This window comes from Solanum lycopersicum, chromosome 6 (genome assembly GCF_036512215.1).
Source record: "Solanum lycopersicum chromosome 6, SLM_r2.1".
NCBI lineage: Eukaryota > Viridiplantae > Streptophyta > Magnoliopsida > Solanales > Solanaceae > Solanum > Solanum lycopersicum.
The window spans coordinates 26,725,585-26,741,255 of record NC_090805.1 but is presented as its reverse complement, the minus strand read 5'-3'; the positions used below and the strand labels follow the sequence as shown (position 1 = coordinate 26,741,255).

The 15,671-nt window shown below is 34.0% G+C and overlaps 1 protein-coding gene and 1 pseudogene across 1 annotated transcript; both read left to right on the top strand.

Annotated features, from left to right (window-relative positions):
* The first annotated feature begins 3,494 nt into the window (after positions 1-3,494).
* On the top strand, positions 3,495-8,922 carry LOC101246253 (AT-hook motif nuclear-localized protein 3-like). The gene is made up of 5 exons (XM_004240704.5): positions 3,495-4,595; positions 5,746-5,849; positions 7,185-7,316; positions 8,177-8,338; positions 8,413-8,922. Exons 1-5 carry the CDS (start codon positions 4,241-4,243, stop codon positions 8,698-8,700), a joined length of 1,041 nt encoding a protein of 346 aa, XP_004240752.1. The 5' UTR covers positions 3,495-4,240; the 3' UTR covers positions 8,701-8,922.
* Positions 8,923-10,716: 1,794 nt separating this feature from the next.
* On the top strand, positions 10,717-13,579 carry LOC101246537 (purine permease 3-like; annotated as a pseudogene).
* Positions 13,580-15,671: the final 2,092 nt, after the last annotated feature.

The window sequence follows — 15,671 nt, the reverse complement described above, 5'->3', positions numbered from 1 at the left end:
GTGGCAGCGTAGTGCAGCTGCTGAAGGAAGATGGGAAAGTTTGACCAAGTGTGGGATTACGAAGCTTGTGACGGTCCGTCGTGTCTATGACGGTCCGTCCTGCAGGTTCGTCGTGAAGTTCAGAGAAGTGATCCCAGTACCCAGATTTCAAGAGTTGAAGTGTTTTAGAACGAAGACCCTCGATGGACCGTTGTGCCTATGATAGTCTGTCATACTTGTCGTCGAGGGGAATGAAGAGAGCAGCAGAAGAAATTGCACAAGTATGAGACGACGGAGTCCACGACGGTCCGTCGTGACCACGACGGTCCGTCGTGAGATCCATCGACCCAGCCGCGTTTTGGCAGATTTTCAGCAATTAGAATCCTTGTTTAATTAGGTTTTTGTTTTTTTATAAATAGTTCGAAAAACCTCATTTTTGAGGTTAGACACCAGATAGTTAGACACCAGATAGTTAGACACCAGATAGTTAGACTCCGTATTATTAGAATTTGTGTAGTAGTGTTGGATTTTGAGATTCTTGCAATTGATTTTTGGAGATTAATCAAGCAAACTTTGGATTTTATTCTTTCTAATTGAAGTAAGTACATGAATTCTTATCTACTATCTTTGAATATTGTGTTTATGGCTATGAGTAACTAAACTCCATAACTAGGGTTGTGGGAACCATAGGCAAATAATGAGATAAACCCTAACTTAAATAACAATTCTAGAATAGTGTCTTGCATGTATTAATCATTCTTTCGCTTAGAAGTCTTTTTAACGGATGGCCAACGTTAGAACTCGCCTTAATGCTACTTGCCGGACCAAGGAGGTAGATAATAGGAAAAGAATTATTAACATAGATTTAGTGTATACTATCTAATAGGCTAGTATTGATTGGTACGGGGTAATAACTTAGTCAAATATCGAATACGATGCTTAATATGAGGTAAGGATAAGGGTTAGGATAGCAACACATGTAGCCGGACCAAGATGCGGAGTGAGATTTTACGGATGCCGGACCAAGGATTTAGAAATACATAACTTATCACTTTGCATGCAAGATACTAGGAAAGAATTGTTATAATTAGAATTATCAAGTTATGAACCTATGGGGAACACGTAAACCCTAGTTACTTTGATTAATTGATTAAAATCCAACTGTCAAAGTTGTTAAGTGTCTCTTTCAAGTTTGTTATTTATTTTCACTCATTTAGAAATAGAAACCCCCCTTTATTGTTTTTACTTTCCAAGGAAGTCATTGACCAAATAATAGTAATAACAGGTTGAAGTTAAGTCTAGACTATTTTCCTCGTGGGAACGATCCCAACCTCACTAGTTGGGTTATTTACTTGACACGACCGCTTTACTTCTTATTTGAGAAGTAAGTTTGAGCGTATCACGACTCCAAACTCAAAATTCCAAAAGAGTTGTTAGGTCATGCACAAAACCCGTTTTCTGCGAAAATGGAGCGCGACACAGGGAAAACATTCTCATATGGAAACACAACTGGATAAATGTAACACACTCTGTACGGCAAATGATTCAAGGGCTGACCATAAAAAACAAAATCGAAATAACCTTAAAAGACTGCCTAAGAAATAACATTTGGAACTTCTCATGCTTATTCTTCGAAATCCCTAGCAATATTATGATGACAATAGAAAACACTTATATCCAGAACTTAAACTCTAAGCCTGACACTTTCTTTTGGAACAAGATCAAATGGTTATTTTAACACCCTAAGTGCCTATTTATCGTACCTCAAAGCAAACTATGAAACTTCTGAAAGCACTAACCATAATAATAATTGGATATGGAAGATAATGCTATTAACAAAATAAAATTCTTCACGTGGCTGCTCATAACCTAAAAACTTCGAACCGCACTTGCCCTCTACACTAGAAATATCACCAGATCCAAAAATTGTGCACATGCCATGACATGGATAGGACACTAACCATATTTTCCTAAACTGCCCGGATACTGAGCACATTTGGGAAAACTATAGTATTAACTTCGCCTCCCAAGACATCCACACTAACATCCAACAACTCTGTACCTCTAAAAACTACATAATCATGAACAATCACCTTCGGATATCAACAACTATTCTAACTCAATTATTCTTTGACATATTTGGAAAAATAGAAATAACATACTTTACAAAAATATGAATATTAGTAGGGTTGCTAGTACCCATAATAATATTTCCTTCCAAATCATGAAATACTTTCACATAATCAAAACCAACCCTAGAAAAGTCTCTAGACACATGGTTCCAATTGCATGACATAAACCACCCGAAGGAAAATACAAACTAAATATTGATGGCTCTTATGATCCAAACTCTACTAATGGTGGAATTGGAGGAGTAATTCACACGCAAAATCAAAGCAAGAAATTTCCCTTCATGCAGAAGTGCTAGCACTATTACATGACTTATACCTAGCGAAAAAAAAAAATTAAAACATCTGTTGGTCGAAACGGATTTGCAGGTGTTACTTACCACTTTACATAGTAACAACCTCATATATATACCCACATATTTTTTTCTGATTGCAGGTCACTACTCTGCCAACTAGAAGGATCAACGTTGGAACAAATTTTGAGGGAGACTAATGTAGTAGCAGACTTACTAGCAAAATACGGAAGAGAAATGAAAGAGCCACTTATAATCAACAATCAAACTTTGTTTTTTTTGAAGCATTCTTCTCTAGTAATAGATGCATTAGAGAGAGATGTGAATGGAACTATATCATATAGACTAGTTCCCTTTTGTATGGCTAAACATATTATTATCTAAATAAAATCCTTCCGTTATTTAGCAAAAAAAAGAAACTGTTTTGACTTTTGATTGAGTTCATGGAGCTCAATCCTTAGTTATTTGTATGTTCTTACTTTTATATAATTAATGGACTTGTTGTAAATAATGATTTTGAGTTTAGTTTGGGTTAGTTGCTGATTCCTCCACCAAGTGACTTAGTTTAGGTGCCACTCACAACGATCTAAATCGTAGCACATACTATTTATGTTTGTCATATAAATATTGAATATCGAATAATTACATATGCTTACCAAAACTTAGTTAACTAGAAATTCCCCAATAAATTGCAAATTAACGATTACTAGAGATGAGCATCTAATAATTAACCCTAATCATCTTCTTATTTGTTTTCAGCATCAGTTAAAGACTTAAAGTAAATGTAGAGTATTTTCTCTATTTTAATTTATTTATCTAGTTTTAATTTAGTATGAAATTTTAAAAATATAATTTTAAAGTTTGTAATTCAAAAATAAAAATGTATTTATATTATTTTAAAAAAAGACAAATAAATTAAAACGAGAAGTGTGTTTTTGCCTCCCCATCTCCAACATTTTGGAAGAGGTTTAAGGATGTTGGGATTCTGTGTTCCAATTATGAAGTCCCACATAGACAATGACGCAAGGTACCTTCTGACTACTGTTCAAGTTGAGCAAACTATAAATTGCACATACTCCTGCATTCTTGGAATATCTTGTAATTTTTCACTATTTATATACTCACATCCTCACATTTTCCACTTCAAATTTTTGACAACAAAATGTCAAGTCCTGAAAATTTACTTTACAGCTTTGAACAAGTATTTTCCTTTTTCCTTTTCAGAAATAAAAAGGGAATTTCCGATTCTTTTATATTTTGCAATATTTAAAGACTCATTAATCATTTCATTATTAATTATTTAATTTCCTAGACGGACGTGAAACCATTTACTTAAACAAAGTTAATACTTTGAATTTGCAATTTAATTTAAAATAATACAGCTGTTAGTTATATTTTCCATATTTTAAATTAAATTACTCAATTTACTATCTTTTTTCACAATTTTTAATCTTTTATTTTCTTCCTTCAACTTTTTTTTTTTCAACCAAAACCCTAATTTCATAACTTCTCAAAGAAAAAAAAATTTACACTCTTTTTTCATTTCTGAAAATTTGTTTTCTTCTTTACTCTGTTCTTTGCTCTGCAGTGTTTAGTTGGTGTTTCAGTTGTATTTTTGTAAAGATTGTATTTATATTATGTGCAAAGAATTGCTGTTTTAAGTTTTCAGTTCTTGCAAAAATTTGATCCAATTTTTTTTTTTTTTGCATTGTTGTGAGTTGTGACATATTTAGTAAAAAGATTGTATTTTTACTGTTGTTTATTGCTCAAAGGAAATTTTCTTGATTTTCTCTGATTAGGGGATTTGGGATTTAAGTTGTTAGTCTTCAGGATTTATGAATGGAGGACAAAGAAGGGGTTAATAGTTCTGAGGTTATGGTTAAAAGTAATGAAATTTCTGAAAATTATAGAATGAACCCAAGTAATGAAAATGTGAATGGGTTTAATGGAGCAATGGCTGCAGTTGTACCTGCAAATCCAATGAGTGTGGCAGCACCGTCTACCGAAGGGAATAAGAAGAGGGGAAGGCCTAAGAAATATAGACCAGATGGTTCTTTAAATACTGCATTATCACCAATGCCAATATCAGTTTCAATTCCACTTTCAGGAGATTTTTCAGGTTGGAAAAACAATGGAAGCCGCCCCGTTGAATCGTTTAAGAAGAAGCAGCAAAAAATTGAGCTTGGAATTCCAGGTAACAATTATAGAAGCTTGAACAGAGATTATGATTTTTGATGTGTGCAGTTTATGTTATTTAAAGTCATTAAACAGTTACTTGTGACTGCTAATATACACAATGCCGAATTTGCTGGTGTAGAAAGTTTTTTTTTCTTTTCTGAATTCTGTTTTGTTCTGCATTCTTTCTGTTCAATTTAGGTCCCATGTCTGAAATGGTCTCATTCTTCGACATTTATGATGTTGAATGAGGGTATATTTTGGCATCTATATTTCAGTAGTATGATGCAGAGAGTAGAGTATAGCACTAGGTATGAATTTTAATAAGCTTTTGTGGTCACATTCTTGTGTCTACCCAGGTTTTGCAGGGAACATGATGTGAAACAGAATAAAGAACTACTCTCTCCATTCCAATTTGTATGTCAGTGTCGGTTATTTTACAAGACGGAACAAATACAGATTTTGAAAATAGGTTGTGGTTAAAACTATAAAGGTTATTTTATCAATGTAATAATTTTATAGTTCATTGCACTGCAATAGAAATGAACAAAGTTACTTTATCAATCTAATGAGGCTATAGGTCACAACACTGCAGTAGAAAAGTAGAAATGAATAAAATGATGTAACAAAGCATGGATGTCGTGCACGACAATGTTCTGTCATCTACTATCCTAGAAGAAATTCTGATTCTGATGTCATAGATGTTATTTGAACTAGAAAACTAGTAAATATATCATGTATATTTACTTTAACCTGATAAAAGTAATATCCTTTTACTTCCTGATTTTTCTCAAGAGTTCTTCAAATTTTAATGATACCAACAGGTGCCTTCAGTGGCAGTATATTATAGTCTATGCTCTCAGAGTTATAACAAGAGAATCATCAGTATGCAATACTTAAGAATATATCTTTCATCATTAAAGTATTCATAAACTAGAATTTCAGTTGACTGAGAATAAGCTAAATCGGCATTTGGAAACTAGAGTTCACGTGGATGAGGTAATTGGTTAAATCATAAAAGGGGAATAGATTGACTTATTTGTGAAATTCTGTTTGTTCATTTTATTTGTAGGAAGATTGACATTATTCGCTTAAATGCTCAGTTTTGCATTATCTTGAAGGTTTAGGTTTGTTTGTGCTATTATTGAACTTGTATTTGAATTCCTTAGGGGAAAGGGTGGCGTATTCTGCTGGTGCAAATATATCACCACATGTAGCATACTCCGTTGGTGGAAACTTTACACCGCATGTGTTTACTGTTAATGCTGGCGAGGTATGCCATTACGTATCAGTGTTTCGTACGTTCTTACTGCAATACTACTACTTTCAAAAAGCTTGCTTTATATTCAGGTAGTTTTCTTTTTACGCATAAACTTAATTCACTATGACAAGAAATGAAATTGCTTTCTTTGCCCACCATTATATTACCTGTTGAACAGTCAAAGAACTTGTGGATCTAATTAGCTTCTCTTAACCATGTCTGCACTTCTATTTCCATGGCTTCGTCAAATGCGTTGTGGACAGTAGCAGACTAGAGAAAAGAGGCATGTTGTGACACCTATGTATGTCTGTGTAAACATATATAGGTGGATAATTAAATTAAAATCGGTAGGCCCCTTCCACCTTGCGTCTTTCTTTTTCCATATGTTGAGAGGGATGGGAGGGTTCTGGCTTTCTGCTATCCGCCTTCATCCATAAAGCAATACTATAACAACAACATACCTGGTGTAATCCCACAAGTGGGATCTGGGGGAGGGTAGTGTGTACACAGATCTTATCCTTGCATTGAGAGTTAGAGAGGTTGTTTCTGATAGACCCTCGGCTCAAGGAAAAACATATCAAAGCAGTTTGGGAAAAGAAGTAACGGAAGTGAAGAAGCCACAACAAAATACTAAAGATAGCATGGCAAAACATTCTGGAAAAAGTAACTCTGACTCCAACAAAATAATACTACAATCGAAGTACAAGAAACAACATAATGTAGCAGAAAAACATTGTTATATATAATGTAAATATCCCAAATCTATTGAGGCGTAATTTGAACTCAGATTAATGTATTTTCCCTTGTTCTAATGCTAGTTTAGGGCCATGTAGCTGAATTCTTGTGGCTATTTTAAACTGCTGATATAGAATGAGTATATGATGGTGCGGGCAGGCCTAGACCCCTCAAGGAAAAAAATTCAGATTGCCAACTTTTGGAAAAAAGGGAAGTCATAAAGGACAATTAGTTAGGAGATTTGATAATTTAATGGTGGGAGAACAAATTGTTTTCCTGTGCTGATTTCTATCATATTTTAGATGGAACTAGTGCGTGGTGTCCGAGATCTATAATTACCATTTCAGCACGAGAGAGGTTTTGGGGGTATGTCCTTTAAGGTGAAAAACACCTAAATCTCATAAATGTGAATGCATGTAAAATTTAGAAAGTGGTGACCAGGGTCTACTTCTAACATATGAGTTTGTTTAACTGGTACTTCAGGTGACTTGTCTGTCAGAAAAATTGTCAAGTTTTTTTTATTGAAATTTATTTCTGTTCTTTCATGGCTTTTGTACTATTTTGAAGTTTATCAATATCAAAAGGATTTCAATCTTGAATTCTATGTATTAGGATGTTGCAATGAAAATTATTTCATTTGCTCAACAAGGATCTAGAGCTATTTGTGTGCTGACTGCCAATGGTGTAATTTCAAATGTTACACTTAGTCAGCTTAGTTCTTCTGGTGGAACTTTGACCTATGAGGTATGAGCCCTTTACTTCTACAATCTTTTCTCCTTGCATGGATGTGGTTCACTTGCAGTCTATTCTATGCATGTATTATATATTCTATGTATTCTTCTCATGCAATAGAGCTATTGATTTCTGCCTGATCTCCTCTTTGTCTCCAAAAAGGTAGAGGAAATGCTCTACTGGTCATTAGGTTTGGTTTGAAGGCAACTTACATTGGATTAGTTATTCTGAGATTAGTTAGATTGAGATTGGTAATTGACTGTTTGGTTTGATGTATTATAACATGCATTGCATAATTTCTATGAAGAAGTTGTTTGTTTACAAATTTTATCCTGGGATAACTAATGTCGTTTCTATGATTTGTGGTATAACTTATCCCAGGATTAGTAGCCAAACAAGGTATAAGAGTTAAGACAGTACTAAATTCTTTTCCCAAGACCATCTATGCTTGTCCAACATACCAAGATACCCTCAAGTGTTTGGTATCTGGGTATTCATAGATCCATAGAGCCTTACGCTGCATCGTAAAGAGGCTGTGCTGCTGTCTTGAAGCTCTGGTTTCCTTTTGCCTTGTACATACAGTCAATATGGAGAAATTGTCGTTTTGCCAAGGCACTCTGCCTCCTCTTGTATCTTTTCCCTGCAGTTTGAACATTCTTGTATTGGTAACTGCCACTCACATGCAAAATTTAGAGTTCAGGCATCCTCGCCCTCTTTGGTGACACATACTACTTAGACTTCTATTGTCTGTGTAGAAAAGTATCATCTTTTTACCTCACATTAGAACCAATCCAATGAAATAGTTGTAGGTAATCTTTCTTTCTTAGATGCTGCCTTCTAACTTATGTTTCATGATTAACTGCTTTCTGCAGGGTTGTTTTGAAATTCTCTCTCTTATAGGATCGTATATGTCTAGTGATACCGGAGTAACAAAAAGCAGATCTGGTGGGATGAGTGTGTGTCTCTCAGGTCCTGATGGTCGTGTTTTTGGAGGTGGCCTTGCAGGTGTGTTTATGGCAGCTGGTCCTGTTCAGGTTAGAAACGAAGTACTCGATGAACTTAGCTCAACTTTACTTGAAATACAATCTGAACAGTTTGAGTTCATCAGGTTGTTGTTGGAAGCTTTATTCCTTGTCACCAGCAAGAGCAGAATCCCAAGAAGCAGAGGTTAGAGCATGCTGCTACTTTTTCAACTGCTATTCCCACGACTCAAATTTATGCAGAACGAACTGATGGAGCTTACACAGGGCCAAGTACTAATTTTACTTCTCCGATTCCTTTTCCTGGAGTTAACACAGTATCACTGAACTCCATACATAGTTCAAGAATCTCCGCATTAGAAAACAACATTTCTATGCCTGAAGAAGAATCTAACGAGCAAAGTCCATCATCTTAATTTAGTCGGATGATGTATTAAGGTGTATTCCTGTACCTTATTGCCTTTTTTTTTGGGCCTAGTTGAACTTACAGTCTTACCACCCCCTTGCGCGCTAAATATTGAAAGTGTAGGATGTATTCGTGTCGATTTTTAACCTAGAAGTTGCACGTTTTGTTGGTTGGCATTGACCTTTCGGTCAGTAGAAGCTGTTATATTACAATTTTCTGTCTGCTGTGATAATTGATATGATGCGTAAATTTTGCAAGTTTTTGCACGAATTAGGTGATTTTATTCGAAATAACGAGAGAAACAGGTGAATTTTCATATTAAACGCACCATAACATGAAATTAGAGTGAAATTGAACTCCTTTAGTTCATTTTTTTAAAATTCTTTTTGTAATATCTTTTTTTGAGTTTAAAATTATTTTGACTTTTACCTTTGTGTTTACACTTCATTATTTCCTTTAGTCATGATATCCATATTATCTGTCTTATTCGTGATTAAATCTATTTTTTAGTCGTTAAATTTGATCAAGTCTGGTATTTTATCTCACACCTTTTTTTTTATCTATTCATATCCAATACGACCTACCTGTTTGTCACGACCTCTGCACCTGCTACCAAATGTTTACGTTTAATTACAATATCGTTAGTTTTATATTACAACAAGTCAGGAGAATTGGACAAGAAATTATTGAAGAATAATCACCCAAGATTGTGACTTTAGATGTTTGATTTGATTTATTGAAAAGCAAATCAGATGATTTATTTAGTGACAGAGGCAGGATTTCTTTGGCCCAAAAGTTGAATAAATACAAAAGCTGACATAAATCATGCGTTCTAAGACCTATCCTTGTACATATGTGATGACCATGAAAGTTTCTAATAAAAAATTAGCAACTCCACCTGCCTATTTTATTATGCAGTAAATTGATTAGTTATTTTAATCATAGAATGCTCATGGTTTATATTTAATTGTTGCAATTGTAAGATTTATGTGTAAGAACTACGATTGTGGGTTCGAGACTTCTAGTCATGAAGAGAGCAGGAAGAAGAATCTCGTAGGGAGGAATAAAAACAACACCAAGATGGTCATATTATAATAAAAATAATTTTTAGCGACAATAAATATTCATATTAATGCCAATTTCATTGGATTCAGTGCCGCTATAGGCTTTAGGGACATTTAGAAAGAGTGACAATTGCCTCTAAAAATATGTGACAATTAAGCTATTGTCGTCAATTCATGATTCCCGGTAAAAACATTTTTGGTGTAATGTGATGCACCTACAACAACATATCCAATGTATTCCCACATAGTGACATCTAGGAAAGGTGCAGTGCAGGCAAGCTTTCCCTCTACCATAATAATCGATAGTAGCAGAACGACACTACAACTAAATAATACTATAATTGAATTACATGATACAAAAAATATCAACAAAATCAAACAACAAGAAGCTACAAATATATCACTAAGACTACTAGTAAAAGCACCAAAACAATGCGCTTCTATGGTTTAGCATGAACATGTTCCTACCTACTAACCTTCCACATTAACTCACATCATCAGCACCTTTCTATCTAAGATCACATACTTAGTAAGCCACAATTACGTCATGTCCTGTCTAATCACTTCTCCCCAATGATTCTACCTTTACCTTTTCAAAATTAATCCTTAAGCAATCTTACACCTCCTCACTAGAACATATGTGCATCTCCTTATCACATGTTTGAACCATCTCAACCTCGTTTTTTGCATCTTATTTTTCATCGAAGTGACTCTCGCCTTGTCTCGAATATACCCATCCTTAATCTCATCCCACACATTCATCGAAAATCATTATCTTCGACACCTTAATCTTGTAAATGTGAGAGATCTTGTATGGAAAATACTATGCCCCATACAACATAGTAGGTCTGACCACAAATCTATAGAACTTGCCATTAAATTTAGGTTACACCTTTTATTACACAAGACTCCGAATGCAAGCCTTTATCATTTCAATCAACTTGCACCAATGCGGTGAATGACATCCTTGTATATCTCTCCATCTCCCTGAATAATAGACTCAGTTGAAACTAACTCTCTTTTAATTTAGATGACCTACTTATCAAATCCCACTTCCACGTCGATCTCTGAGTCACCTTATTGAACTTGCACTCCAGGTATTCATTAATCTTGGTCATATTCAACCTAAACCCTTAGACTCCGGAGTCTCTATCCAAATCTCCAACTTAGTATTAACTCATTCGCGAGTATCAGTCAAAACTATGTAATTTACAAATAACATAAATCACCATAATTTTGACAAGATACACCCGTCACAAAGACAAATAAAATAAGGGCCTAAAGGCTAATCCTTGGTGCTACCCCATCAAACTAGGAAAGTATTATGATTCCCCTCCCACTATTTTTGGCTCCATTGTACATGTCCATAATCAACCTACACAAATAAACCTCTAGCCTCTACAAGCACCTCCATGTAACTTTTCGCAAGTCTTTTCTAGGTCGATGAACACCATAGTTAAGTCCTTCTGATTCACCTGTCTCCTTACGACATGAATGGATTATGTAGTTGAGCACTTGACCATGATAGTATATAGAGGAACTTGTTTATGTAATTATTAGCCACCCATGCAGGTCCCATATTGTGGGCCATTGGTCACACCTAATACACTCCCTATAATATATGCTAATAATCACCATGGCATATACCTAATAAATGAGAAATGACTAGAGAAAAAGAACTTCAATCCTCCATATTAGGAAATTATTGAACCTCAAGTAAGCTCAACAATGAAGAAAGTTCTTCTAGTCATCAACTGTATAATTCTAGCTGTAGGAACCTGTGGTGGCCCTTTGATCATGCGCCTTTACTTCATTAAAGGAGGCAAAAGAATTTGGCTATCAAGCTGGCTACAAACTGCTGCCTGGCCAATTAATTTCATCCCTTTAGTCATTTCCTATTTCTATCGTCGCAAAAATAATAATAATAATAGCAGCAAGCTCATTCTCATGACTCCCCGAGTTTTCATGGCCACTATCGGGATCGGAATCCTACAAGGATTTACAAACTATTTCTACGCTTATGGCGTAGCCAAATTACCTGTCTCCACTAGCGGACTTCTTTTTGCAACGCAACTTGCTTTCACTGCCTTCTTTGCTTTCCTTATAGTGAAGCTGAAGTTCACTCCTTACTCGGTGAACTCTGTGTTTTTGTTGACGATTGGTGCAGTGGTTTTGGCTCTACGCTCCGGTGGTGATCAACCGGAGGGAGAGCCAAAAAAAAATATGTATTAGGATTTGGGATGACCCTAGCATCTGCTGCATTGACTGGCCTTATTTTTCCTTTGGTGGAGTTGATATATAAAAAGGCACAACAAACAATCACATACACATTTGTATTGGAGTTTCAAACACTCTATTGCTTTGTTGCTACTGTGCTTGCAACTATTGGAATGATCATAAACGAAGACTTTCAGGTCCCTCTCTTTCTCTTTCCTCAACTATAATATTATATATGCTCATATTTTTATCATACAACTAGGTACTCAAAAATTCATAAAAGAACAAAAAAAGAAATTAAAATTTAGGTATGACTGATTTCTTAACTCACGTTAATCCAACCCATTCAACACAAATACCATTTGATCGATATTCAATCTGTTTTTGATCGATTGAAATTCAGTTCAATCCAATCATTTAATATCAATAATATTTATTACCCTCATATATTATTTGTAAACATGTTTGACTTCAATGAAATTTACAATGAATTTATGTTTCATGCAGTAATATATATATAAAAAATATTTATATAACCAAGTTACTTTAAAAGTTATTAACATCTGATAAAAATATTAATTAATTTGCTATAATATAATCTATAGCTAGATCAAAATAACAAAATACGAAGACATACCGGTAAAAAATCGAAAAATACTTAATAATTTAATATAGAATAATGGCCATCAACAGATCTCAATGGTCAGTTTTTCGAATTTCCTATCACAACTACTTTTCGACGGGCATTTGTCACGAATTTTATAATTTTAATATGGAATAACCGTCAACAGTAGATTTGTTCCCCTTAATTCTTCTTCATTAGTCATAAATATGTTTTCACGTGAAGTGTCAACATCACACTTTTTTTTAAAACAAAAAAAAAGGAGATTGTATCATCAATGTTTTATATATAAATAGTGACAGTTTATTTAAATAGGTAAAGAGAATAATGAATAATTGCCCTAATATAAAGAATGTTTTAGTTGTGATTTAACCATTATCTCTTTGATATAATTTCAATTCACTACTACGAAAGAGAAAACAAAAGAAAAATTGAGATGCTCAATTAATACGAGTTCAAAAGAAATATGAAGGATTTATAATATATTTTTAAGGGTGTAAAATATACAACAGGCAATTTCAAGGGAGGTGAAAACATTTGAACTCGGAGAAGACAAATATTATATTGTAATAATATGGAGTGCAATAATTCTGCAATTCTACTTCTTAGGGTCCATTGGAGTCATCTATTCTGCTTCTTCATTGGTATCTGGCATTTTGATATCAGTTCTACTTCCTATCACTGAAGTTTTAGCAGTTTTCCTTTATGGCGAAAAATTCAACGCAGAAAAAGGAGTTTCTCTTGCCCTTTCCCTATGGGGATTTGCTTCATACTTTTATGGTGATTATAGAGGGAATAATAACACAGAAAATAATAACCAATCACCGACAACAGAGATGATTGATAAAACTAATTGTACCCCGTGATTATAAATAGTTTTTATTAAATAACGATTGATATGTACACTTGTGTGATACCTTTTTATATTCTTTTTCTTGCATTATCTTCTCTTTTTGGGTAAGTAATTTTAAAAAGATTGAAAATGAGAACACTCTAATCTGACACATGACAATACACAAGATCTAGTTTGCATACTACAATTATAGCATACAATCTAATGTCGGTACCCAATTAGTCATGTTAAGATGCCAATATTCATGCAAATGATTCCCAACTATAACTTTAATTTGTTTTAGAAAAAAAAATACCTTCATTGGAAAAACTTGTCCTCTAATCATGCACCATAAGAATACCCTTCAAGTCAAAGTATTCTATTGCCAGTACATATTGATTTTTCATGCCCGAATAGAAAATTAAAATTATTCCATGAATATATATATATATATATAAAAAAAAAAACTCGAAATTAAAACACCATATCCATACACCATAAAAAATGTAATCCAATCATCAATCACACATAAATATTATCATTGCAACCCAAATAGAAATCCAACAAAAATGACAACCAAATAAAACAACTTCCCTCCTCAACTGAAATTAATTAGAATACACAACTTCCCTATTCCATTCACACATAAAATAGAATAGATTAAAATACAAAAAAATTAAAGATAGTAAACTAATTATGTTGTAAAAACTTCAAAATCAATAGATGCATTACCTTGACCAAGTATGCATAACAATTCATGTACATAAATAGTAACATCTTAAAGCACCAATTCTGACAGCATACATTAAATAAAAATTGATCAGATATGGAAAAAAATGTTCCAAGACATATATATGTACAGGTGAAAAATCAAAAGATATAAAGTGTGCTAGAGGTTTGTTGGATCTATCACGAGGTCATAGTTCACAATTGTAATAAAATGGATAAGATAATTTTATCCCATCTAGGTACCTTCGACCTTCGTCTTGATTTTATTGTCCTTACATTTCCTTTCATTATGAGATTAAAATAATGTAATATTTGAGTTGAGATCAAATTAATCGTAATTGTAGTTAGTTAACTACTTCAAATAGTTACTTAGCTTAGCCAGCTAGATCAATTAGTTAAAATAGTTTGTTAGCTAGCTTGAATTCTATTATTTCTATAGTGTAGATACTTTTTGTATCTTCCCTGTATAAATACATGTCATCTCATAATGAAAATCAGTTAATAGATTTTCCCCAAAAGCATTCTCTCTTCGCTGATTATTTTCTTGCTTCTATGGATGATAGTTAAGCTTTTATTAGCGACACTATCAACATGGTATTAGAGCAGAGGTATTCCTTTTAACATTCCTTCTATTTTTCTCAACCTGATCTTCGTCAATTTTTGGTAATTTGCGATAGTTTGATTTCTGCATCGATTTACTATTTTCTTCTGTTCATTCTGCGATAGTTCGATTCCTGCATCGATCTATTGTGATTGATTCTGCGGATTGTATTGCCTTTCTATATATTCGTTTCCTTGTCAACTTATACTTACAATGGTACTTGAAACTGGTTCACAATCGAATGTCACTCCTAAAAGTAACAATGGTGTTGGGAGTGAGGACGTCAGTTCTCCTCTATATATGCATCATTCATATAATCCTAGTGCTTCGTTGGTACCAATTCCTTTTGATAGAATAGTCTATAGATCATGGAAGAGAGGCGTTCTTTGATTCCTCTCTATTAAGAACAAATTAGGTTTCATGAATGGGGAATGTAAGAGGCCAGACCCAGGGACATCAGAATCTCGTCAGTGGGAAAGATGTGATGATATGGTCACCTCATGGATCCTTAATTCATTAGCTAGGGAGATTGCAAACAACATGGAGTATATTACCGATTCATTTGAATTGTGAAAAGATACGGAGATCAAACAAATGGAGCAAAACTTTATCAAATTCAATGAGAAATCAACGATTTGTCACAAGAAACTCTGGATATTACAACTTATTGTACTAAAATGAAGAGACTATGGGAGGAATTAAGTACTTTGCATGTTAAAACTCAATGTAGTTGTAGTTACACTTGTAGAGCTAAGGAAAGTGTGTTCAAAGTGGAACAGGATAGGAGATTAATCCAATATCTTATGGGTTTGAGCGAGGTCTACACTGCTAGGAGTAACATCCTCATGATGAATCCATTATCGTCTCTTGCACAAACCTTCTTATTGCTAGTACAGGACAAAAAGCAGAGAGAAAT